Here is a 26,042-nt window from a genome sequence, read left to right on the forward strand (position 1 = left end):
TGTTGGGGCAGTGCTTGGTTCCCCCATGAGCCCCAGGGAATGTGGGGCCCGGGAGACCCCTCCTCAGAACCGTCTGAGCCTCCACATGTTTCGAGCCTGTTACCCTCTGAATCAGAGGCAACTGGTACCAAGCGTGCCGGATAGGCAGAAGCCCTGAGGCCTTCTTCAGGCCCCTTCCTTTCCACCTGCCACAGCCTCTCTTTGACAGTGGTTGTGTGTTCCTCCTGGGCCTCTCCCAGCTCTTAGGCCCCCTTTCAGGGCGTGGGTGGTCCAGGCAGGCGGTCTTGGGAGTGGGAGGGGGCCTGTTGGGAGGGAGGGCAGCCCTGGCCAGGTGTGCCACTCCCATGTCCTCCACAGTACACAGTGATGGCAGACCACTCGCTGAGTGCTAGCCACATGGAGACTACCATGAAGCTGCTGAAGAGCAGAGTGCAGGCCCGCCTGGCCCTCCACAAGCAGTTTGCGTCCCTTGGTAAGCAGGGCCACAGCTCGAGAGTCTAAAGAGTGATGGAGCCTTTCTCTCACAGCTTGGGAACCTGAACTCAAGCCAAAGGAGGCAGGGGTCCTGGTGCTGAGGGGGCAGGGGTCCTGGGAGGGGCCATTCCCATCCACCGCCTCTCGGGACCCTCGGAGCGGACACTGTTAGCGGGTCGGTCAGGACCGTCCTAGGTCCGTGTACCTGAGCTTTTCCAATGTGGTCTGATAGAAGCCAGACAGGGACTCAGAGTCTGCCAGCAAAGAACCAGGGACCAGTGGTGGGGCCTCTGCCTCGCAGGCCCACTGGGCCCCTCTCTAAGCACCCAGGTGATTCCGATGAGCCGCTGGTGTAGGCAGTGGCCACATGGGCTGCTTTGAGTCGGCTCATTCACTCAACGTTTATCAAGTACATACCACGTACAAGAATTCCTTGGGTGCACAACTCTCGATGGCTACCTGGAAGTTGGCCATGGGAACCCACCAAGAAGTTTCACGGAAGATGGACTTGGCAGTATTTCCCAAAGGTCAACGGCCTTGAAAACCCCTTGGGGCGGTTCTCCTCCGGCCGAGGGGTCATCATGGGTCAGGTCCTACTCGAGGTCACCTGGTTGGTTGGTTTTAACCCAGGAGCCGCAGTGGCTGTTGGGTACGCACTAGAGAGCTCACGGCAAGGCTGGCTGCTCCCCGTGCAGATTGCCAGCCTCAGATCCTGTCTCTGACCCCTTTGTGCTGTCTCCTGGAGCTGCTTGGAGGCCCCGCCCCGGCCCAGCGTTTTTGGAGTTTGTTTTGCCCTGGATTTGGGGTTGGGGGCTGGTCAGCATCTCTGGAGTTAGCATATTGCTAGCGGCTCCAGAGTGGCTCTCCAGCCCCCTCCCCAGCAGAGGAGCTAGCACTTAGTCATATACTAGGTCAGCCTGGAGCACGCAGCCCTCATGGCTATTGATCTAATTAACAGCAGCGGCTGCCCAAGCCGGGCACTAGCTCTGGCTGCAGGGCCTTTGTGTCTGGCTGGCTGTTGGATTCAGGATCAAGCCAGAAGCAGACATGCAAGCCTGACCTTCACCCAATGCCACGTGCAAACCCAATGCAAACCCGACCTTCACCCAACACCTTCCCCACCCAATGTTCCTAGCACGTGCCGACCTGAGTGTCTCCTGAGCTGGCGAACTGGGACAGTAGGCAGGGCCATCCACCACCCCAGTCTTGCCACCTGCTTGCTCCCTGTGACAGCATCTGTCTTGTTCTTTTTAGAACACGGCATTGTGCCCGTTACCAGCGATTGCCAGTACCTCTGCCCGGCGAAGGTGGTCTCTCGCCTGGTGAAGTGGGTGACAATGGCCCACGAGGATTACATGGTATGTAGCAGAGGGGCCTGTTAGCCTGACTGCCCTGGGGGGCTGCAGACCCGTATTACCTTTCTTTCTGCTCCTGCCCCTGCACCTTTGACCCGCTCACTCCACCTCCCTGGCGACTCTCCTAGGAGCTGCATTTCACCAAAGAAGTTGTGGAAGCGGGCCTGGCGGAGGACACCAGTTTCTACTACATGGCCCTCATCGAACGGGGCACAGGTAACTGCCCTGCTGCTCCCAGTGCTTCCAGGCCGATAGCCTGAGAGTTGGCCCACCCCAGTGGAAGATCCCGTCACAGCTGCAAGGTTGCCGCTGTTACAGCTGCTGTCCAGGGGCACAGATACATGATGCAGGCGCCGGCATGCCCGTCAAACCCAGGCATGCTCTCCGAGCCCCCCGCCTCTGGCTTTACCCCGCTCCTTGTTCTCCGAGCGAGGACGCTCCGATTCCTCGCAGCTGCTGGACGCAGCCATGTTCCAGGCAGAGCTGCAGGCCGTCACCTAGCGCACTTGTTCTTACCCGGCCTTCAGCAGCTCCGCCAGGAAGCAGGAAAGGTTGTTCAGTAAGCGCCTGCTCTTGGCCTGGGTTCATAGTGCTGCAGGCCGCCACAGCCTCGCCAGGCCTGGCACTGCCCGCAGATAGGAGCCCTGAGTGGTGCCAGGACAGGGCGGAAGGGAAGGCGGTGGGCTCTGACCTGGTCCCTGTAGTTGTGCTCTCGCCTCCCGCTCTCTGTTCTCCCCCCTTTCTGAAGAAAGGGACGGTTTCAGATAAAGGTGGAGCCCTTTGACTTACTTCACACCTTCCACCCTGTGGCCACTCAGTGGTGTCTGTGCACCCGAGTCTCACCCTCGCCTTATCAAAACATCTGGCCTCTGCCATCGTATCTCAGGGCACTGGTGGTAAAGGGTCGGGGCGGCCAGTCCAAGAAATGCCTAGGCGGGCGGTCACCAGGCAGCCCCTTCGGCTTCAGGTTGAGTTGTTGGTTGGGGTTGGGACCGATGACAGGTGTTCTAGAATAACATGTAGAATGAAATAATCTTCATTTAAATAATCAAGTGATGCACGAGGGAATTCGAAACACTATGAAGGAAATGTAGGTGAACAAGTGGCAGCAATCCCAAATATCTAATTCTACCATCATTTTTCAAAGGACCAACTGGAAAACTTACTGTGGTGGCAACTTTTTAAAATAAAATTGATCAAGAGCTGCACATCCAGAAATAGATGCAGACTTAGGGTAGGTGGTGCTTTGGGGTACTTGTTGAACGACTAGTCTCAAGGTCAGTGGTTCCAACGCACTAGCTACTTTGCAGGAGAAACATGAGGTGGGCTACGCCTTGGACACCCTGCATTGGGTCACTCCGCATTGGAATCGACTCCATGGCACTGGTATGGTTTGATGATGACAGAGACAGCCCCCAGTCAGAGAGCCGTTGTGACCTTCAGGGAAGAATAGCCTTAGTCTTGTGTTCTGTCAGTGGCTGATGGGTCAGTGCGTTAACTTTATCCCCTCCTTCGTGAATACCCGAAGAGGAATGGTATCCTTGCGCAGTGGAGGAGAGCTGAAGAGGGGAAGGCTGCCGCCTGAGAAAATGATACATGTTGAACAAACACAGAAGTAGTTCATCTCCCGATCATGGGCGACCACTCCTCTGACAGCAGGCAGGCAGCCTTGTGCTCATAGGAAGGTTTCCATCAGAGCCTCAGCTCCTCCCCTGTGTAAAGTGAGGTGATAACGCTGGGCCATCCCAGGATCGTTGTCGGGAAGGAAGAAAATGGGAACGGAAGCGTCAGGTGCATGCTGGAAATACAGTGAACCGCCAGCAAGGGCTGGCCATTCACAGCAGCGTTTCCTACCACCAAGCATCCAGAGCTGAGAGGGACAGGAGGCCGAGTGTAGTGGGCCGATGTCATAGTCTGTGCTCGACAGGGCTGGTAAGAAAAGTCAGAAGAGACTGCGGGCGCGCTCTCTTTCCGCTTGCCCGTAGGAGGGCCGTAGGCAACCATGGCGCCCAGCCGGAATGGCATGATCCTGAAGCCCCACTTCCATAAGGACTGGCAGCGGCGTGTGTCCACGTGGTTCAACCAGCCGGCGCGGAAGATACACAGGCGCAAGGTCAAGCTAAAGCCCGCTGCATCGCCCCGCGGCCCGCGTCCGGCCCCATCCGGCCCATCGTGTGCTATCACACCAAAGTCCGTGCAGGCCGAGGCTTCAGCCTGGAAGAGCTGAGGGTGGCTGGCATCCACAAGAAGGTGGCCCGCACCATTGGCATCTCCGTGGACCCCAGGAGGCGGAACAAGTCCACCGAGTCCTTGCAGGTCAGTGTGCAGCGGCTGAAGGAGTACCGCTCCAAGCTCATCCTCTTCCCCAGGAAGCCCTCGGCCCCCAAGAAGGGAGACCGCTCTGCAGAGGAACTCAAACTAGCCACGCAGCTTACTGGACCTGTGATGCCCATCCGAAACGTCTACAAGAAGGAGAAAGCCCGGGTTATCACGCAAGAAGAGAAGGACTTCAAGGCCTTCACCAGTCTCCGCATGGCCCGTGCCAATGCCTGGCTCGTTGGTATCCGAGCGAAAAGGGCCAAGGAGGCTGCAGAGCAGGATGTGGAGAAGAAGTAATGTTGCCAGGGCCTTTAATAAACTCTCCCCACACACGGCGAAAACAAAAATAAATAAATAAAAGTCAGAAGATAATTAACCTTCCCAGGAGAAAATCCCTACACCTTTCTAGCAAGTAAGGAAATGCCATACACGACCAACCTCTGTCCAAGTCTACGCAGAGACCTTGGGCCAGCCCAGCGTGGCCTGGACTCTGGGGTGCCAGCACAAGTAAACTGACCAGCGTCTAGAAGTGTGTGTGTGTGTGTGTGTGTGTGTGTGTGCGCGCGCGCGCGCGCAGTCACATTATGCGAACATCGACACCAGTGACTCCAGAACAAGTCAGTCAGGACAGAATGGGCTCAGCAGCCGTCTGATTAATGTCCAGCATTTGTGCTAGTCTGTGGACCCAGGGGGCAGGCTGTGTGTCCCCACCAGCTGGGTCTCAGAACTGGGTTCCCCTCCCCTCTCTCTCCTAGCCAAGCTCCAGGCAGCTGTGGTGCTGAGCCCCGGCTACTCCTCCATCCCCCCCATTTTCCAGCTCTGTCTCAACTGGAAGGGAGAGAAGAGCAGCAGCAACGATGACAACATTCGGGTAAGACCAGTTGGGAGGAGCAGGGGCTGGCGGGACAGAACCTGCCACCACTGAGGTGTGGACAGAGGCTCGTGGGCATTTGTAGAATTTGCTGGATGAGGCTACTTGGTGGTATAATGGGAAGAACCGAGACCCGCCTCCGCCTCTAGCATGGGGTCCACAGATCCCCCATTCTAAATAGGGCTGAAAAGTCTTGAGCTTCTGCAGAAAGGTGCAATGGGGATGACGTCAGAAGGGTTCCCAAAGCCCTGGAAGAGCTTGACGCAGGTCTTCCAGCTGGCGGCTGTCACCACGCAGGTTGGTTTGATTTGGCAGCCATGGTGTGAAGCACCATCGGACTTGGATCTGGCCTTAAGGTCCCGTCCTGTCTACACCCCCATCTAGGCTTGAGAGAAAACTGGGGGCCAGAATCAGGGAGGCCCAGGTCTTTTTTTCCCTTAATGTTTCACTGTGTGGGGTCAACATTTACAGGACAAGTGGGGTCTCTCTAACGACTTACACACATTTTCCTTGACATTGGCTGCATCCCCTCCGTGGAACAGCACTCTTCCCTCCTCCCAGGCCCAGGGTGCCTCCTCCCATTTGCCCTCTTTGTTTGGAGTCCCTTCCTGCCTGCAGAGCATCTGGCCCCGGGGGATTGACTATCCTGAGGAGTATGCTCCTTTCTGGTGGTGAGTGGCCACTCTGATGGCCGATCTGCCTTTTGGCTGAGAGCTAATCCCCGGGGCTGGGTTCCATTCCAGGTGTGAAGAGCCCGTCCAGCTTAATCTGGTGTGGCCCCACCTCTGGGGAGGAGGCCTGGCCAGTGTGGTCAACACCCACTGAGGGCAGTCCTGAGTTGCAGGCTTTCCCGCCCACACAGGCCATGGAGAGTGAGGTCAACGTGTGCTACAAGGAGCTGTGTGGCGCCCGGCCTGGCCACCAGCTCTTGACCAACCAGCTGCAGCGCCTGTGCGTGTTGCTAGACGTCTACCTGGAGACGGAGAGCCACGACGACAGTGTGGAGGGGCCCAAGGAGTTCCCCCAGGAGAAGATGTGCCTGCGGCTTTTCAGGTGCGACTGATCCCGGCACGTCCATTCCCGGGGGCCTTTGTCAGTTCCCAGTAGAAATGGCCATTCTGCTCCCGGATTCCCTAAGCACTTGGTCCCTCTTTCCTGAAACTTCCCCAGGCACCTGTTTCTTCCCAGCCTGGCTCAGCTGTTCTCAGACACGGGCTGAGCTCACAGCAGCACCAGTGCTTCTATGGAAACCAGTGGGGTTCTATTTGCTTTTAGAACCCACTGTGCCTTTTCAAACTGTTCACCCCACTGATCCCCCAGACTCGGCGGGCTCTCTGAGGGGAAGGGCAGCTACAGGCGGCCAGGTGGCTGAGTCGGGATGGAAGGAGGAGCAGCTCAGAAAGGCAGGCCGAGAGGCACTTCCCCGCAGCTCCTCGCCTGCTTCCTCAAAGCTGAAGTGAGGTGGTGGCTTGTAGCTCATGGGGGAGTTAGAAAGCATCCTCTCAAGTGCCGGCGTGGTTCCCGGCACAAGGAGCTCAGAAAATCCTAGCTGTTTGGTAGGGGGTCCTTTCCCGCCTTGTCTCACAGACCTGTTTGTCAAGAGTCCATTTCAAACGCACAGGAGCCCTGCGCAGATTCTCTTCTAGACCAGGGCTTGGAGCGGCAGTGTTTTGTTTGCTTTTGTTTGGGGGACGGTGGTTCTAATAGGTCCCTCAGCAGGCCAGCCCCTGGTTCTCTCTCTTCCCTCCCCTTCATCAAGTTCCTGGTCCTAGAAGCTGTCTCAGCCTCCTCCCACCTCCGTCTAGCACAGGTTCTCGACCTTCCTAGTGACGTGACCCTTTAATACAGTTCCTCATGTTGTGGTGACCCCCCCAACCATAAAATTATTTTCGTTGCTACTTCATAACTGTCACTTTGCTACTGTGATGAATTGGGCGACCCCTGTGAAAGGGTTGTTTGACCACCCCCCCAAAGGGGTCACAACCCACCAGTTGAGAACCACTGGTCTAGCACCTCTAGCTGGCCTGATTCATGGTATCCCATAATCCCCAGTGAGTTCTGGCTGCTTAGAGGCAGAGCTGGGCCTGGCTGCTGGTCCCATCTAGCTCTTGCTCCCTCTGCCACTAGCTCTCTCCACCCTCCCAGCTGCTCGAGCCTGCTGGTGGGTGGTAGTTCCCAGCCTCTGATGGGTCCCACCGGGCTCAATTCCTGAAGGATTCTTACCTGTTGCCCAGCGGAAGGTGTGTGTCAGTGACTCAGCCACGTCAGCCCTTTGGTGTGAGAAGGGAGGCCATGACCTGGAGTGTACTGGGGCGGCCTGACTGGTCCAGACGGCTCGGCATCTTCTGGTGCTCGGAGGCCTCGGTGGCTCTGGTCAAGAGCAAGGGCTTCAGGGCCGTACAGGCTACAGACCTGGGTTCCTGTTCCAGCTCCTCCATGTCCTGCCTAAGAGCTTAGGGTCTGTTTGCCTAGAGTTTGCAGGTTTCCATCTGCACGCAGCACTTTCCGCGGGCGGTGCCGAGTGGAAGTGAGTATGAAGTGCCAGCAGAGCAGCCACTTACATGCTCTGCCTCCCATCCCATGTACCCATTGAGAAACACATGTACTTGCAGGAGCCCTGGCGGCACAGTGGTTACGTGTTGGGCTGTGACTTGCAAGGTCAGCAGTTTGAAACCACCAGCCTACTCCTCCAGAAAAAGGGCTTTCTACTCCCATTAACACTGAACGTCTCAGGAGCTCACAGGGGCAATTCTCCCCTGTCCTACAGTCAGTGTGAGTTGTTGACATCCACTTGATGGCAGTGAGTAAGGGATAACCACCCATAGTTACCATGTGAGCTACAAATACACGCACAAAAGCATCCCCAGATCACAAACACACATAGATGGGATAGCCACACGTGCATACACACATGTAAACATGCTTGCACTGTGTCCATCTACATGCACATACCCCCGTGGACAAAGACCCAGGATGTTTCTTGTTCCACCCCAGGCCAGCAGGCAGGGCAGGGACCCTTTTTCATTGGGTGCGGACTGGAGGTGGTCTTGCGGGGAAGGGTTTCTTCTTGGGGACCCAGAGTTGACACCGCATCTTCTCAGGGAGGCTTCAGGCACCTTGCTGCCCTCACTCACCCCGCCCCCCTCAGACCTGGCCTTGGACTTGGGCAGTCTGCCAGCCTGCCTGAGCCTGCGTCCTCTGCTGTTGGACCTGTCAGCCTGCGGGATCATTCGCCTCTTCGGAATAAGGAAGGCAGCCGCACACAGCCCCTGAGAGGCAGCCCTAGACTCTGCCCGCATGAGAGGTTGTCACACAAAAATGAAACGTGCTGTTGCCGAGCTTCTGAGCCACAGTGACTCTTGCAGAGTGAGGGTGCCCAGCCCGTGCCCTCTGCCCACGAGGCCCCTTCTAGGGGTGTGTGGAGCCACTTGACGAAGGTGGCATGGCACATCTGCAGCCCACCTGTCGTACAAGGCTCTGTGACGCGTGATTCTACCTACTTGTTTGTCTAACAACTCTGTAATGTTCTCTTGGGTGGACAAATGGTGAGCTAGTTGATCAGCCAAGAGGGCTTGCTGCTAACTGCGTTCCTTCCTCCTGTTTCTCTAGGGGCCCCAGTAGGATGAAGCCTTTCAAATACAACCACCCTCAAGGATTCTTCAGCCATCGCTGACCCCTTATGGGTGGCACCGAGGTGCTGGGTGGGAGGGGAGTGTGGGGGCAGGGCGGGGTAGCTTTTATGTGTCTAGCCTATTAAAGTGTCACCTGACCAAAGGGCGTTGTCTTGCTGCTACTTGGGGGAGGGACCGGTTCTTCCAGAGGGCAGGGGGAGCATGCGCGGTGTGTGAACTGGCCTGGGGGGGCTACAAGCAGAGGACACAGCTATGGTTGTGCTAGTCCCTGTGATTCCGAGACTGCAGGCAAAACCAGAGCCAGCCCAGCACAGAGAGACTCCGTGTGGATCTCCACATGCTGTCTGTCTCAGCCCATGCCAGCCTTTGATCGCCTGTCTCAATCGCTGAAGCCGTGGTGGGGGTGTTGATGACGTCCTATCCTGGGTGATACTTCTGCAAAAGGCCATCAAGATGAAGGATGGCACCGGGTGCACAAATTATATGCCCACCCCCACCCCCAGGGAAAAAAGCAGTACTCAATTCTCAGTTCATTTTAAGAAAACGTGGAAATAGGGTAAGTCCAAGAGTTGCTGTTCACACATGAATGAGTGGGTTTCAGATGTTACTTTGAGGTCTGAGGTGCACCTGACCCCAGCCCTGGTATTTTCCATCACCTCACACTCATGTACCTCATGTGAATAAGGAAGACTGAAAAAGAACGGATGCATTGGGACTAGTGCTGGAGAAGAATATTCAAAGCACTAGGGCAGCTAAAGGGACACACCGACCCGTCTTGAAAGAAGTACGGCTGGACTGCTCCTTAGAGGCAAAGATGGCGAGACTTTGTCTTGCGTACTTTGGACTTACTGTTAGGAGAGACCAGGCCCTGGAGAAGACCGTGCTGGGTAAAGTGGAGGGGCCGTGAAAGAGGAAGGCCCTCCAGGAGATTAGCAGCGACTGCAGCAATGGTCTCAGGCACAGCAACGATCGCAAGGATGATGCAGGACCGGGCAGTGCTTCGTTCTGTCGCTGTGGGTTGGAGTTGATGGCTGCAGACAAGTTCAGTAAGCACACAAGTTTCTTTGAGAAACCTTCAAAATGACATTTAAAACTGGCCTCTGAGAGGATCTGCTGGGCCAGCTAAACTCAAGGCAGCGAGGTTAGCTTCCAAGGTCAGGGGACTCATCCTTGGGCGTCCAGAGGAGTTGTCTTTGATAGATTTCCTCAGAGAACACAGGACGGTCCGGAGGGCTTCCACAGGAAGACACCTGACAAACGGGAACTGCACGAGTGAGAAAAGGGTAGGAAAGATGCACCAGGGACTGTGTACCTGCGCAATTGTTAAGGGCAGTCACTTAATTTCACTCTCAATTTCATTAGGAAGCCTCCAGCCCTGCTCCGCAGATTCAAAGAGTACTTATTCATTAATCATTTTGTTGGGGGCTCTTATTACAGCTCTGAAACAATACTTACATCAATTGTATCAAGCACATTTGCACATATGTTGCCACCACCATTTCCAAAACATTTTCTTTCTACTGAACCCTTGGTATCAGCTCCTTTTTCCGCCCCCCCCTCACCTTCCCACCCTTGTGAACCCTTGATAAATTATTATTTTCTCTTTGTTGGTTTTTTTCCTGATTTTATTTTTTTAAATCATTTTATTGGGAGCTCATACAACTCATCACATTTATACGTTCGTTATCCTCATCATTCCCAAAACATTTGCTTTCCACATAAACCCCTCATTTCCCCACCTGCTTCCCCGCTCCCTCCCTTATGAACTCTTGATAGTTTATAAATTATTTTGTCATATTTTTAGCTATCGACATCTCCCTTCACCCACTTTTCTGTTGTCCACCCCCCAGGGAGGAGGTATATATAGATTTGTGTAATCAGTTCCCCCTCTCTACTCCACCCTCCCGGTATTGCCACTCGCACCACTGGTCCTAAAGGGATCATACGTCCTGGATTCCCTGTGTTTCCAGTTCCTATCTGTACATCCTCTGGTCTAGCCAGATTAGTAAGGTAGAATTGGGATCATGATAGTGGATGGGGAGGAAGCATTTAGGAACTAAAGGAAAGTTGTATGTTTCATCGTTGATACACTGTACCCTGACTGGCTCGGCTCCTCCCCACGACTCTTCCTCTTCCGTAAGGGGATGCCCAGTGAATTATTACTATTTTCATATCTTACACCATCCACTGTCTCCCTTCACCCCAGTTTCTATTGTTCGTCCCCCTGGGTGTGAGGAGAGGGGAGTGGTTATACATTGCAATCAGCTCCCCCTTTCTCCCCCTTCTCCCCCCACCTTCCCTCTAACCTCATGGTATCGCTATTCTCATTATTGTACCTGAGGGGTTTCTCTCTCCTGGATTCTGTGTGTTGAGAGCTCTTACCTGTATCAGTGTACATGCTCCAGTCTAGCCCGGTTTGTAAGGTAGAACTGGGGTCATGATAGTGGGAGAGAGGAAGCATTAATGAACTAGAGCAGTGGTTCTTAACCTGTGGATCGCCTAAGACCATTGGAAAACATATTTCCGATGGTCTTAGGAGCCGAGACACCACTCCTCTATCCGTCTCCAGGCGGGTCTACCCACATTGAAGATAGGCCTGCATATGAGTACGCGGAGTGAAGACTTACCCATGCGACACCATCTTCGAGACAAAATTTCATTTATTTGTAATTAGAAATAATATTTCACGATATATAATTACATATTGTTTTGTGATTAGTCACTATGCTTTAATTGTGTTCAATTTGTAACAATGAAAATACATCCTGCATATCAGGTATTTACATGACGATTCATAACTAGCAACATTACAGTTATGAAGTAGCAACGGAAATAATTTTATGGTTGGGGATCACCACAACATGAGGAACTGTATTAAAGGGTATAGGGGTAGCCAGCCCCCCACAACTAATCACGGGTTTGGTAGGCACAATTGTATGGTTAAGATATTTAAAGGTTTTAGTAAAGTCATGGAGTATAGGGAGAGATGGTAGAGAGAGAGTAAAATATGCTCACCTCCTGGACGCCCATGATCTCAACAGCCAGGTCTGCGCACAGCTTGGGCAGTCAGGGCAGGAGCAGGAGATTTATTTCTAACCAAGACTTATATATCTTTGGGGCATGCAAGTCCTCTGATTACAGATACCAATCAATGTCATAGGTTATAGCAGGCAATACAAGCAATAGCAGGGGGATGACCTAGGGATGTACACGCAATAGTAAAAGGAGGGAATAGGGGTACACATGGCAAGATGGGTGGACCCCAGACTCAATATAGTAGCCTAACCTTAGTCACCCTTGAGTGGTCCTGGGCTTGCCTCTGAGCACCCTTCAAGGGAAGGATATCTGAAGGGAGTTTGCTGTAGATACTCTTAAGGAGAATAACCTCTGACCTACTTGATTGACCTACTTTGACCTAGAGCATAGTCATTTATCATGTGCATCAAGGAGTGTCTTGGGTTTGGCATGTATTTGGGGAAGACAACTTGGGAGAATTCTTTCGGTATTCCACAAAGGGTCACGGCATTAGGAAGGTTGAGAACCACTGAACTAAAGGAATATTGGGTATTTCGTTGGTGCTATACTGCACCCTGGCTGGCTCGTCTCTTGCTTGTGACTCTTCTGTGAGAGCATGTCCACCTGTCTACAGATGGACTTTGGGTCTCCACTCAGAGCCCCCTCATTTGCATCAATATGATGGCTTGTTTTGGGTCTTCTGATGCCTGATCCTGTCAACACCTCGTGATCACACAGGCTGGTGTGCTTCCACGGGGGCTCTGTTGCTTTTCCACTTGTTAACCTCAAGCCTTTAACACCACTTGTAATGGCCACTTGTTAAGGCTTGTTCAAGCCTTTCACACAGGGCTCCTCAAACTTTTAAAATAAGGGGCCAGCTCACTGTCCTTCAGACCATCGCAGGGCCGGACTATAGTTTTTTTAAAAAACTATGAACAAATTCCTATGCACACTGCACATATTTTATTTTGAAGTAAAACACCAAAACGGGAACAAATACAATGTTTAAAATGAAGAACAAGTTAAATCAGCAAACTTACCAGTATTTCAGTGGGAACTATGGGCCTGCTTTTTGCTAATGAGATGCTCGATGTCCGGTCCCATGTTTGTCCCTGCTAGTCCAACCAGCGATGCAAGTGTGCATCAGTCAGTCTCGGTCTGGTTGGAGATTTCAGATGTTTCATTCTGGAAAATGTCTGTTCTCAGACATCAGTGCTGCCCGAGATGGTGCCATTTTGCGAGCATGGTTGCTGAGATGAGGACGTGTCTCAGAGGGGAGGGATGCATAGAAATCAGGAAGGCTGTTTGACTTGAGTGCGTCTCTCAGAGTCACAATTCTGCAGTTCAGCCAGTTCCATTTGGTAAATGGTATCCACATTTTCAATGTCAATAGAAAACGGGTTACGGAAAGGCTATATGTCCTGCTCATGGAGATGAAGCTCTCCAAATCTAAATTGGAACTCCTTTTGCAACTTTCCCAGCGAATCCACACGTTTTGTTTGGGAACGCAACCAACGGTTTTTCCGCTAACAGTTTTGAGTTGTGGGGAGATGGCCGAAATTGTCCTCCTTCACTTGTTTGATGAGGAGCTAATTTTACTCAAATGCTTTCACGTGTGATTGCGTATCCCAGATGAGCTTCCCCTTTCCCTGAAGTTGCACATTGAACCTGCTGAGTAGCTCTGTTACGTCTGTCAGAAAGGCACGGTGCCATTTCCAGGCTGCATCATTGAGCTCTGGGACTTCTCTGTTTTTTGAAAGCAGAAAAGCTGTCATCTGTGAAGGAAGTCATAGAAATGTTTCAAAACTCTCCCTCGACTCAGCCAACGGCCTTCTGTGTGGTACAGAGCATCTTCCTGGGCAACATTTAGCTCAGTCAGAAATTCCCGAAATTGTCTGTGGTTTAGTGCATTAGCTCTGATGAAGTTAACACGAGATACCACAGTTTTCCTTTTTTTTTTTTAATGTTTTATTAGGGGCTCATACAACTCTTATCACAATCCATACATCAATTGTGTAAAGCACATCTGTACATTCTTTGCCCTCATAGTTTTCAAAGCATTTGCTCTCCACTTAAGCCCCTGGCATCAGCTCCTCTTTTTTTTCCCTTCCCTCCCTGCTCCCCCCTCCCTCATGCGCCCTTGATAATTTATAAATTATTATTTTGTCATATCTTGCCCTGTCCGACGTCTTCCTTCACCCCCTTTTCTGTTGTCCGTCTCCCAGGGAGGAGGTCACATGTAGATCCTTGTAATTGGTTCCCTCTTTCCAACCCACTCACCTTCTACCCTCCCAGTATCGCCCCTCACACCCCTGGTCATGAAGGTATCATCTGCCCTGGATTCCCTGTGCCTCCAGCTCCTATCTGCACCAGTGTACATCCTCTGCTCTATCCAGACTTGCAAGGTAGAATTCGGATCATGGTAGTGGTGGGGGAGGAAGCATTTAGGAACTGGAGGAAAGTTGTATTCTTCATCGGTGCTACATCACACCCTGACTGACTCATCTCCTCTAGACCCCTCTGTGAGGGGATCTCCAGTGGCCGACAAATGGGTTTTGGGTCTCCACTCAGCACTCCCCCATCATTCACTATGGTAAGATTTTTTTTTCTGATGATGCCTTATACCTGATCCCTTTGACACCTCGTGATCGCACAGGCTGGTGTGCTGCTTCCATGTGGGCTTTGTTGCTTCTGAGCTAAGATACCACAGTTTTCATAACAGAGTCCCACTTCAGTGACTGGCTACACAGCGCATGTTGATGGATGAGGCAGTGTATGGCTATTGGTTGAGAATGGTTATGTTTGTCCATCTCTTGGTCAATGGGAGCAGTTACTCCTTTCTTAGACCCCACCATGCTAGGAGCGCCATCAGTTGTCACACTGGCTCGTTTAGCCCAGTCCAGCGCCAGACCATTCACAGTTTGGCAAACCTTTTCATAGATCTCCTCTCCTGTAGTTCCTTTGATGCTTTGCAGTGCAGCATGCTCTTTTGCAACTTTGAAATAGTCATTCGTCCCACGAATAAAAATTAGAAGTTGTGCAGAATCACGAACCTCATTACTTTCATCGAGTGCCAAGGAAAAATAGGAAAGGTTTTATTTGCGGAGTTTTGCAAATGCTGATTCAAAAAATTGTCTCCCATTTCTTCAATCCTTCATGTAATTGTAGGTCCTGAAAGACTCGCTATACTTACAGAAGGGTCTCGGGGAGGAGACGAGCCAGTCAGGGTGTGATGTAGCAATGATGAAACACAACTTTCCTCTAGTTCCTAAGCACTTCCTCCCCCACTATCATGATCCCAATTCTACCTTACCAATCTGGCTAGACCAGAGGATGTACACTGGTACAGATAAGAACTGGAACCACAGGGAATCTAGGATGGATGATGCCTTCAGGACCAGTGGTGTGAGTGATGATACTGGGAGGGTGGGGTGGGAAAGGGGAAATGATTACGAGGATCTACATGTGACCTCCTCCCTGGGAGATGGACAGCAGAAAAGTGGGTGAAGGGAGAAGTTGGACAGGTAAAAATATGACAAAATAATAATTTATAGCTTATCAAGGGTCCAAAAGGGAGGAGGAGCAGGAGGAAGGGGAAAAATTAGGAGCTGGTGCTGGGGGCTTAGGTGGAGAGCAAATGTTTTGAGAATGAGGAGAGCAATGAATGTACAAATGTGCTTTACACAATTGATGTGTATATGTGATATGGATTGTGATGAGCTGTATGACCCCTAATAAATTGATTAAAAAGAAATAATTTTTTTAAAGCTGTAAGAGCCCCCAGTAAAATGATTTAAAAAAAAAGAATGTCGCCATCATTAGTTGCCATTGAAGCAATTCCAACTCATGGCGATCCCAAGTGACTGACTGGCTCCCTGGAGGTTAATGGCTGTGAACTTTCAGAAATGGATTTCCAGGCTGCTTAAGTAGCCCTGCCTGGATTCAAGCCTGCAGTCGTTCAACCAGTAATCAAGTGCTTGTCCATTTACGCCACCCAGGAACTCCTTCTGATTCCAGAGTCCTTGCACAGTGGCAATGATAACTTCATTAAATGGTACTGATGGAATCACACGCAGGTCCTCAGTTCTGCCATGCACATGGAAGCCAGGGCAGTGATGACCTTCTGTGAGGTGTGCGTCCCTTCTCACCCTTTGCCGAGTGGTCCTTCCACAATAACGGAGCCTCACTGCCCTCAGTTTACTACGAGATCTTTCAAGTTGCTGCAGTAAACAGCATGGGAGGCCATGGCTGGCCTTCTCTGGCTCCCTATTGCCACAAGGCAGAGGTCAGACCTTCCCTCACACTCTCTTGCATCCAACATTTCCTGACTTACCACTCTACTATGCTGGGTTCTGTCATTGCTGATGTCAGATGGATTTTGAGGTATTGACTTGGGGTTTATTGACTATGTCAAGGCATTGGACTGTGTGGATCAGAACCAACCATGGATGACTGAAGAGAATGGGCAGTCCAGAACACTTGATGGTGCTCATGTGAACTTGTACATGGATCAAGAGGCAGTTGTTCAAAGAGTCCAGGGAATACTTCATCGTTTAAAATCAGGAAAGGTGTGCATCAGGGTTGGATCCTCTTGCCATTCTTATTCAATCTGTTTGCTGAGCAAATCAGAGTAGCTGGATTATGTAAAGGAAAATGTGACATCAGGATTAGGGGAAGACTTATTGACCTTCGATATGCAGATGACACAACTTTGCTTACTGAAAATGAGGAGGACTTGAAGCACTTGCTGATGAAGATCAAGGATCGCAGCTGTCATTATGGATTAGGACTCATTGTAAAGACCGACATCCTCAACAACCGGATGAGTAGGTAGCATCGTTATAAAAGGAGACAATGTTGGTGTTGTCAGGATTTTGCTTGGATCCACAAACAATGCTCATGAAAGAAACTGTCAAGATCAAAGAACAAGTTGCGTTCGGTAAATCTGCACAAGATCTCTTTAGAGAATTGAAGGACAAGGATGTTACTTTGAGGAACAACATGCACCTGACCCAAGCCATGGTATTTCCCTTTGCCTGATGTGCATGTGAAAGTTGGACATTGAATAAGGAAGACCAAGGAAAACGATGCATTTGGATGCGGTGCTGGAGAAGAATGTGGGAAGTACCAGGAACTGCTAAAAGGCCAAATAAATTTGTTCTGGGAAAAAACTACGACCAGAGTGCTCCCTAGAGGCAAGGATGGTGAGGCTTTGTATTACACACTTTGGACTTGTTGTCAGGAGAGACCAATCCCTGGAGAAGGACATCGTGCTTGGTAAAGTGGAGAGCAGCCAAAGAGAGGAAGGCCCTCAATTACATGGATCAACTGTGGCTGCAACCATGGCGTCAAGCACAGGAACAATTGTGGGGCTGGTGCAGGCCCAGGGTCGCCATGAGTCCGAACCAACTCCATGGCACTGAACAACACAATTCCCTGCAACGGGCACATGTGTCTTACAGACAATATTCACAGTTATGGGAGTAGACGGGGTGGGTGTTAGGGGAGTTAACAGAGGGCGACCCGCTCAGATCAGTAAACAGTAAGGGTACAGTCACTGGTTCACAGCCACACCTCTATTCAGCCAGTAGCCAAGTCTCTCTCCAATCCTAAGTTGCCCAGCCATGGAGTCCATGGACAGACCCAGAAGCCTGCCTTGTGCTCTGCCTCGAAGCTCCATAGTCTCGATACTGCTCCACGCTGCTCTCAGTGTTTCTTTACTTTGGCCTCTGGCCTCAGCCTCCTTGCTCTGACCGTGTAATTTCTGTGCCTCTGGTCTTGACCTTCACCGCGTCAGACAAAGAAGAACACGATCTTGAATGTGTTCTTCTGCTGGCCATGGCTTGCTGCTCTCTGCTACTTCTTCAAATATGGCTCATCCTTCTATCCAGGGAACTGGTCACTACAATTGACCACCCCCCTCTATTAGCGGAACATGTACTCTATTTGCAGAGTTCCGGCCAGTCATTTGGTGGGAGTTACGGAGAGGTGGGGGTGGGGTGTTAGGTGCCATCGAATCAGTTCCGACCCATAGTGACTCCATGCACAACAGAACGGAACACTCCAAGACCCTGAGCCACCCTTGTCCCTGTCCCTATGCCAGAGCCCAGTGCTGCAGCCACGGTGTCCGTCCAGCTCATTGAGGGCCATTCTCTTTTTCCCTGCCCCTCCCCCAGGGACTGGCCTCTCTTGCCCATGTGCCTGAAGTATGTCAGAAGTCTTGCCATTCTTGCCTCTAAGGAGCACTCTGGCCGTCCTTCTTCTGAGACAGATCAGTTTGTCCTTTCAGCAGTCCGTGGTACTTTCAATGCGTGGATGAGCCCTGTTAAGATATTTACCCTACCCCAGGTGCTGTTGTCAATTTGACCCCATATAGATAGTTCAGGGACCCAGGCGGCACAATAGGATAAGCATCGAGCTGCTAACCGAAAGGCCAGCCACTCAAACCCACCAGCCGCTCTGAGGGAGAAAGGTGAGGCTGTCTGCTCCTGTAAAGAGTTGCAATTTCCGAAGCCCTAAGATTCAGTTCTGCCCTGTCCTATAGGATTGTGATGGGTCAGAATCAACTCAACAGCAGTAGGCATAAATAAAAAAATTTTTAAACCTGATGCTCTAGATCAGCAGTTCTCAACCTGGGGGTCGTGACCCCTTTGGGGGTCAAACAACCTTTCACATGGGTTGCCCGATTCATAACAGTAGCAAAAGTACAGTTATGAAGTAGCAAAAAAAATAATTTTATGGTGTGTGTGTGTTAGTCTGGGTACATTAGAGAAACAAATCCACATAAATTCATATGTATAAGAGAGAGTTTTATATAAAGGGTAAGTACGCATCAAGAAAACATCCCAACTCAGTGCTGCCCAAACCCACAAGTCCAACATTAGCCCATATGTCCGACACCAATCCACAAAGTCCTCCTCCATCTCACAAAACACACACAATGATGCCGACTACAGGAGGAAAGCCAAATCAGTGAACCTGTAAACATCTCAGCGCTGGCAGGGGTCTCCACATGGCTGCTTCAGCACCCAGGGCTGCATCGGGGTATGTCCATGTGGCTTCTCCTCAGGGATGTCTTTTTTTTTTTTTTTTGGTAGTTAGTTCAAGGATTGTTTGTTGGCCTTTAGGAGTGCTTTCCAGCCCAGTCTGTTGGGGCACCACGCCCTGGCCCCAAAGTCCACCTTCAGCATTCCCTGGGGACCTCACTGCTCCATTCCCTTGCTGTTCTATTGCACCCCCTTAGTGCTTTGCCTCAGTGTGGCGGGATCAGATTGGGTGCAATTCCCACACTGTGTCTCCAGTGTTGTCCCCTGTAGGACTATGGGTCAGTGAGAGGCATCATGTCTCCTAGTGGGACTGGCCATGTGGTCCTCTCTGTGGACTGGCTGCTCTCATTGGGAACATTGCCTTCACGGCCTGGTGGACCAGGATATGCTCCATTCTCTCCTCCTCCCCCTTCGTCTGCTCCTGTGTGCTCCAATGAGATATATCCCACTCTCAGAGCTGCAGATTCAATGCCATCCTTTGAAATAAATTCTTCTGGGGGGAGGGGCAGGTGTCCATTTAGTAGTTGGGAGTGAGGCCGGCCCCCGAGACCTCTCGACTGGTTCCCTACTCTCAGGGATGTCTTGCAGGAAGTGAGCCTTGCCAGCTGAAGCAGGAAACTGGCTAAGACAACTGTACCCTGGTCTGACCATCACAAAGCAAGAGACCCAAGAACTAGAAAGGCGAGGCTCACTGAGCCATTTATGTCTCTGCCCTTCAATTAACCCCACATGTGTTTATTGACCAGGTTGGCACAATAAACTTTAACTATATCAGGGGTCACCACAACATGAGGGACTGTATTAAAGGGTCACAGCATTAGGAAGGTTGAGAACCACTGCTCGAGGTAGACCTTTATAACTAATGAAGCTAAGCTGTTGTTTGATTTTTATTTGCTGATTCTAACTCAAAGCTTGCTGAATACAAAATGAAATATGTCTTTACTTTTCAAGATACCCCAAACTGGATTTCCCCCAACAGTTTGTTTTTCATGTGTGCATTCATTGTTTATATTGTTTCCATGAAAGCTTACATAACAGATTAGGTTTTCATTTAATACTTTCTATTCTTGTTCAATGACATTGCATTTTTTTTTCAATCCAAAAGAAAGCAGAAAACAAAAATAGAACAAATTAAGAATGAACCCAAAGGGAAAACAAATGAAACCTTGGTCGATTTTCATCTACCTCTATCTGCAGTCACTTGCTGATGTTCCCTGGCTGAGCCGCTCACAGGGTATCTGAAGCTTTGGTCCCCAGGGCATGTGCAGTACTCACTGGTCATTCTCCTAGTGCTGATTATCCTGGGAGCACTCGGACTCACAGTATAAAACCTTGCTGGTAGGAGGGGACCGCTAGTCATTATTGGATCGTGTCACTCCCCGTCCTCCAATCCCACAGGCTGATGTCCTGGAACACCACAGAGTAGATAAGACACCCACCGTGGGAGCTGGTCAGACACAAAGTCCCAAGCCCTTCTCTCAATATTCCCAGAGGCCTTGGGATGGGCCAAGGGTGTGTTTTTATTTAACAAGCTTCCTGGATGCTACTTGATGAGTCTCTTTGGAACAGACTGCCCTCCCTCCCTCTGTTCCTTTTCCTCCCGACTCCTCTGAGAACCCTGCCCACCGCGCCCCTCTTCTCATGCCTTCTGGACCTGGGGCAACAGCAGAGCCGCTGGGGGCTTCTCCACACAAGGAGCTCTCCTTGCCATTCCCCTGTCCTATTTCCCGGGACTGTGTCCCTGCCAGCACTCCCTTTGGTCTGGCCACCTTCAGGTCTTGCTGAATAAGATTGAAATTTGACCTAAAAATAGCTCCTTTAACGGCTCTGCACTGCAGCTTCTGAGTCTGTGCTTGGCTGGAAGGCAGCCAAACTGACTCAGCACAAAAGCTCCTCTCTCTCCGGTCTCCAGAAGCAGGGACAAACCTGCACAGAGCTTGTGAGGGCTGGCAGGAGGGCCATCAGCACCCCTCAGAGCGAGTTCCCCACTTGCAAGGAGCACCGCTGAACAAAAGAAGCCTGGTGCCGGAGAGAGAGAAACAAGCACATTTGGGCTACTGAACTGAGCCATTTGTGCCTGGGGTGGTGTTCGGGGAGAGGGACAGGTTCAGGGAGAGGGACTGGTTCTAAAGGAGAGGTCCACTTCCTATTCATTTGGAGGTGACCTTGGCCTTCCTGCAAGTTAGAGACCCAGAGGCACAACCCAGACTGCAGCCCTTCCCCACCTGCCTCTCCACACCTGGGACTTAGCATCTCCTTCCTGTCTTTTTATGATATTATTCAGTGATTCTGTTGGATCACTTTTCTTTGGATCAGGCACAAATGTGGACCTCTTCCAGTCAGCCAGGTGACAGTCCTCCATTTTCTTGGCAAATTTTCCTTCTAATGTTTTCGGCAAACTTTCTAGTTGGTATCCTGTCACTTCCTGGAATCTTATTTTTTGCCAATATTTCAGTGCATCTTGGACCTTTTCCTTCAATGCTATCAGTTCTTGATCATATTCGGCCTCCTGAAATGGTTGCGTATTAACCAATTCTTTCTGGTCAGCACTCGGTCCCGGGCCGCCTTCTGACTAATGATACTGGATTTCTCCATCATCCAGATGTAGTTGACAACTCCTGTGTATCCCATCTAGTGAGATCTACATTTACAGTCACCATCTACGTTGTTTAAAAAAAGGTGTTTGCAACAAAGAAGTCATTGGCAAAATTCCATTATGCAAGCCTGGTGTTATCTCCATTACCAAGACCATCTTTCTTACTTGGGTTCCAACTTTTGCATTCGAATTGCCAGTAATTCTAATGCATCTTGAGGGCATGGCTGACCAGTTTTAGATAGTGGAGATTAGGAAAGTCTTCAGCTTTCTCATCTTTGGCCTTAGTGGTTAGTACACAGAGTAGAACGTTAGTCAAAGTAACTAGTCTTCCTGGGCGGTGTATGGATAGTATCCTCAACAGAAGAACATGAAACGTCTCTTTGTTTTTAATCACAATTTCTCTTCCACTTGCCATGCCTGATATAGTAGGCCATATGCCTGTCATGGCCACTATCAATGACCTCATTAATGTCTAGGATTTCAATCTTTATGTGTTTTACTTCATTCTCTACAACTCTCCATTTTCCTGGCTTCATACTCTGTACACTGCATTTAGGGGTGCGGCCAGCTGTTTCTTCTCATTCTGAGTCATGCCAAAGCAAAGGTCCTGAAAGCATCGCTCCATCCAGGTCGTTAAAGTCAACTCTACGTTGAAGTGAACGCTCTTTTGGCGGAATACCACCCGGCATGTTCTAGCAAGCTGACGCAGCACTGGACTCCCTCACTGTCTGCGCCAAGACATGTGGGAGACAGCTATGTGTGTGTCACATTGTATTTCCAGAGTCCTTTGTTGATGGGCCTTTAACGGTGTTTGCCCCATTTGGCGATTGTGAATGGCGCTGCAGTAGACATCCGTGTGCCTCTCTCTTGAGTCTCCAGGTTTGAGTCTTTTGGGTATGTACCTGTGGCTCATGTGGGTGTTCTGCTTTCAGTGTTTGGAGGAACTGCCACGCTGTTTTGCACCAGGGCGGGGCCATTTCATATTCGCACCAATAATAAATAAGGGCTCCAATTTCCCCACATCCTCACCGATATGTGTTATCTCCTGCTTGGTCTTTGTTGCTGCTGCTTTTAGTGTGGTGGGAGTGAAAATGGCATCTTGTTGTGTTTTTGATCTTCATCTCTCTGGTGGCTCATGATGCTAAGCATCTTTTCCTCTGTTTGGTGGTCATTTGATTGTCCTCTTTGGCGAAAAGTCTATTCAAGTCCTTTGCCCCTTTTGTCTTCTTGGTGTTGTCAATGTTATCTCTATTTTTCTGAAGCAGGCTGGAGATCCGGAGCAGAGCTCTCTTCTGCCCTTGGCTGTGGATACCACGCTAAGTCCATTTTTGAGGACGCCTCAGCCGACGGCAGCAGAGTAGACACACTGCCCGCCCTCGCACACCTAATATTAACCCCAAATATCAGAGATACCGCCACTGTGTCCCTGAACAGCAATGGCAACATAATTATGTACAAATGGTGTATAATTTTTCTGTACTGATCCTCAAGACAACTAGGAAAATACCAAAGGGGAAAATATCTATATTTTTGGTTATTTGATTTTTATCAGGTGTTTTACAAAGATATTCCCCCAGTTTGTCTTTGCACTCTCTTCCCCGGGGCTGGGGATTGGAGGCGGGGCATGGAGGTGGGGGTGGGCGGAGAAGGAAAGTCTTTTGATGAATGACAGTTTTGAATGTTTATAAGGTTGACTTTGCAGCCATATGAGTTGCATATGTTTGCATTTATAACCTACCTGAGTCTTTCTGAGACAGTTCCCCTTGGGGAAAAATGATGGATGGTTTTCATCGAACCAAATGTTTCCGCTGATCCAACAGGAACCGCAGGAAGAACACATTCCTAAACCAGTCAGCGCCTTTCCACATATAGGCTGTGGCCCCCAGTCCTCCGACCAATAGTGGACGAGCAATTTCTTGGCAAATTATTCTGTTGGGTTTTTTCCTGATGGTTTGCTTCCTCCCAGGGGAGGATGGCTTGGTTGGGCCAATTGTTAAAGTCAGTTTGGGATGGCGAGTTGTCAGCTCACATTCCTAGAACAGTTAGAGCATGTCTGCTTAGGGTAGAGGAGGAGGGGGAAGAGGAGAGCCAGGCCAGACCCCCCTTTTGCCCTGATTGTGCCACCTGGGGCCACCATGAGAATGGCATTACTGAGAAGGGCTTGACTCAGCCTAGCACGTCTATCATCCCGAATACTCCCAGCATCTTGTTTGAGGGGGGCTACATGAAAGGTCCCAAGAGAGGACAGAGCAAGGAAACGCATGAGGCTACACTCAGACCCAAGCTTTAATCCAGGCTTCAGCGAAGCCTGACTGTGAGGCTTGGGCAAGTCATTCATTTCTCTGAGCATCGATTTCCTCGATTGAAGCATGTAGGTTCAGTAGTGCCCCCCTTTATTTTTATTTTTATTAATTTATTTTTTTGATGGGGAAGCCAGAAGTCCATTCGGCGTTTTATTTGTTTCGATGCATTACATCCCTAGAAAAAGAAGCCCAGGATTTTCCCTCCTGTGTGTTTCCGCCTGGCTTCCTCGTGGTCCATGATGCCGGCGGAGGTCGTCAGCACGATGAAACCAAACTGCCGGGAAGGGAGCAGGTTGTTCTGCCACTTTTCTAGATCTTTGAGCTGCACATCAAATCTAGGGCTGATCACTCCGCACTTGTTTAATCTGCCCGTGAGGTTCACTACAATTTTCCCAGCTCTGTGGTCATCAATGATTTCAAATTCACCAATGTAGCCGTGCTTCATCATCACAGTAAGAAACCGGACAATGACCTTGGAGCATGGCCTAATGAGAACCTGGCGCTTGCCTCTCTTCTCGGCATTATTGATGCTCTTGAGAGCGTCGGCCAGGACGTTCATGCGCACCATGATGGTGGCATGGAAAGATGGCGGAAAGAGGAAGCAAGTGCCCCCCTTTAATAAGTTATTGTTGGAATGGTGCCTTTAGACTGTAGACAAAAAATGCTTAGGCCAGGGCCTGGTCATGGACATTTACTCGATGTCAAAGAGCAAACTGGAGCTTCTGCTAAAATGAAAGAGATTATCCAAGGAAGAAAACAATTAGCAGCGGGCAGCACATCAAAGTCCTGTAGCCAAAGGAAATTTTCACAGAGCTTAAATATAGAGGAGCCAGAGCTTAGAAGAAGAAAATCCTGATTGGTTGACAGGTACAAAATCATGATTAATAAACACAAGACCCTTAAACATTTTTCTAATCAGATAGCTTAATGTATGGATATTTTGTTGAGCCAGAGTGTTAGTCTGGGTAGACTAGAGAAACAAAATCCATATTGTATAAATGTGTGTCTCATATGTGTATAAGAAAGAGCTTTATATACAAGAACAATTGAATATTGAGGAAACATCCCAGCCCAGTCCAGATCAAGTCCATAAGTCTGATATTAGCCCATATGTCTGATACCAGTCTATAAAGTCCTCTTCAGACTCACCAAACACATGCAATGACACCGAATGCAGGAAGATTACAGGCCAGGGGGTGGAAAGTCTTGTGGATCCAGTGACATTGTAAGCATCTCAGTGCTGGCAGGAGTCTCCACGTGACTCCTCCATCTCATGGCACTAGCGTAGCTCCATGTGTTTTGTCAGCTGCAATGTCTCCCAGAGAGTGAGCCTGCGTCCTGCCTCCAGTGAGCTATTTATTTCCTTAGCGCCTCCTAATGAGGTCATCAAGCTGGGGTCTGATTGACAGGCTAAACTCCACCCCTTCTCTCTTAATCCTCTCAAATTGACAGCAGATTGTGTAACTACCACAGCCAGCCAGAGTGAAGATCTTCCTGGGAGCATGCTGCGAGGGAGAGGAAGCAGGAGGTGTGGAGGAGGGTGCCTCTAGGCTGCCTGGGGTAGAATACAGAGTAAACATAAAAGAGAGGGTCTGACCTGCATCTTCGACAGGAACCTCTCCTGCCAAACACCTAGTTCTTTTGAATTCCTTCACATTCCTAAGTGGTGCCCATCCTGATGACCTATATTCTCCCCTGAGACAGAACCTCTCAGATGGTTTGTACATATCTGTTATGTCTTTGCCATGATGAAAAACATTGAGTCTATATAAGTTTCATAAGGAAAAGCCTGCTGGCAATTTTAAGAGAACATTTCAAATTCCTTATGTATATATAAAAAAATACTCATGAAAGAGTTTATAGGTCTAATCACCTCCAGGAATGACCTCACTTACCATGAGGCCATAAAGAGTGGATGGTGACTGGCTCCTGCTATTGACTGTTTGATTGGGGACCCAGCGGGTTGACTCTGGTGCAAAGCCTACTGAGAATTTGTTTCGTTTCCTCTGCCTGAGAGGATTCACTTTGGTTCTTATGGAGCCCACTGCCTCCTGCCGCAGAGTTGATTCAGACTCAGAGTGTCCCCACTCAGGGTTTTTGAGGCTGTACATCTCTCCCCCATGAGCAGCTGCTGGGTTTGAACCACCAACCTTGTACCAACACTCAGGACAGCGCCACCAGCACACCTTATTCTTCTGTATAGCTCAACTCATACCGCGAGGCCTGGCACTTGCAATCCCAAGAGGCTCCACAGGAAAAAGCTATGTGTCTGCTTCTGTAAAGATTACAGAAAACCTTATAGAGAAGTTCTATCCTGTCCTGTTGGGTCAATATGAGTCATAATCAGCTCAATAACAGTAGATTTATTTACTTCTGCATTTTAAATCAAATATAATCCTTGATACATGATTCTTTTAAAAAAATCATTTGA

General features: G+C 50.1%; 2 protein-coding genes and 1 pseudogene across 4 annotated transcripts in view; 2 read left to right on the forward strand and 1 right to left on the reverse strand.

Moving 5' to 3' along the window:
* THOC5 (THO complex subunit 5) overlaps positions 1-8,739 on the forward strand; it is a 38,798-nt gene extending 30,059 nt beyond the window's left edge. For all 3 annotated transcript variants that reach the window (XM_075534071.1, XM_075534073.1, XM_075534072.1), the window contains 6 exons: positions 358-472; positions 1,729-1,832; positions 1,958-2,045; positions 4,904-5,019; positions 5,882-6,072; positions 8,629-8,739. In XM_075534071.1, the coding sequence (XP_075390186.1) occupies positions 358-472; positions 1,729-1,832; positions 1,958-2,045; positions 4,904-5,019; positions 5,882-6,072; positions 8,629-8,692 (678 nt within the window). In that variant the 3' untranslated portion in view covers positions 8,693-8,739. The remainder of the gene's footprint in view (positions 1-357; positions 473-1,728; positions 1,833-1,957; positions 2,046-4,903; positions 5,020-5,881; positions 6,073-8,628) is intronic.
* On the forward strand, positions 2,117-4,895 carry LOC142429089 (large ribosomal subunit protein eL13 pseudogene; annotated as a pseudogene).
* Positions 8,740-23,748: 15,009 nt separating the features above from the next.
* Positions 23,749-24,207, reverse strand: LOC142428724 (small ribosomal subunit protein uS8). The gene has a single exon (XM_075533506.1). It carries the CDS (start codon positions 24,177-24,179, stop codon positions 23,787-23,789), a length of 393 nt encoding a protein of 130 aa, XP_075389621.1. The 5' UTR covers positions 24,180-24,207; the 3' UTR covers positions 23,749-23,786.
* Between the last annotated feature and the right edge of the window lie 1,835 nt (positions 24,208-26,042).

The sequence above is a fragment of the Tenrec ecaudatus genome, chromosome 16 (assembly GCF_050624435.1).
Source record: "Tenrec ecaudatus isolate mTenEca1 chromosome 16, mTenEca1.hap1, whole genome shotgun sequence".
NCBI classification, from domain to species: Eukaryota; Metazoa; Chordata; class Mammalia; order Afrosoricida; family Tenrecidae; genus Tenrec; species Tenrec ecaudatus.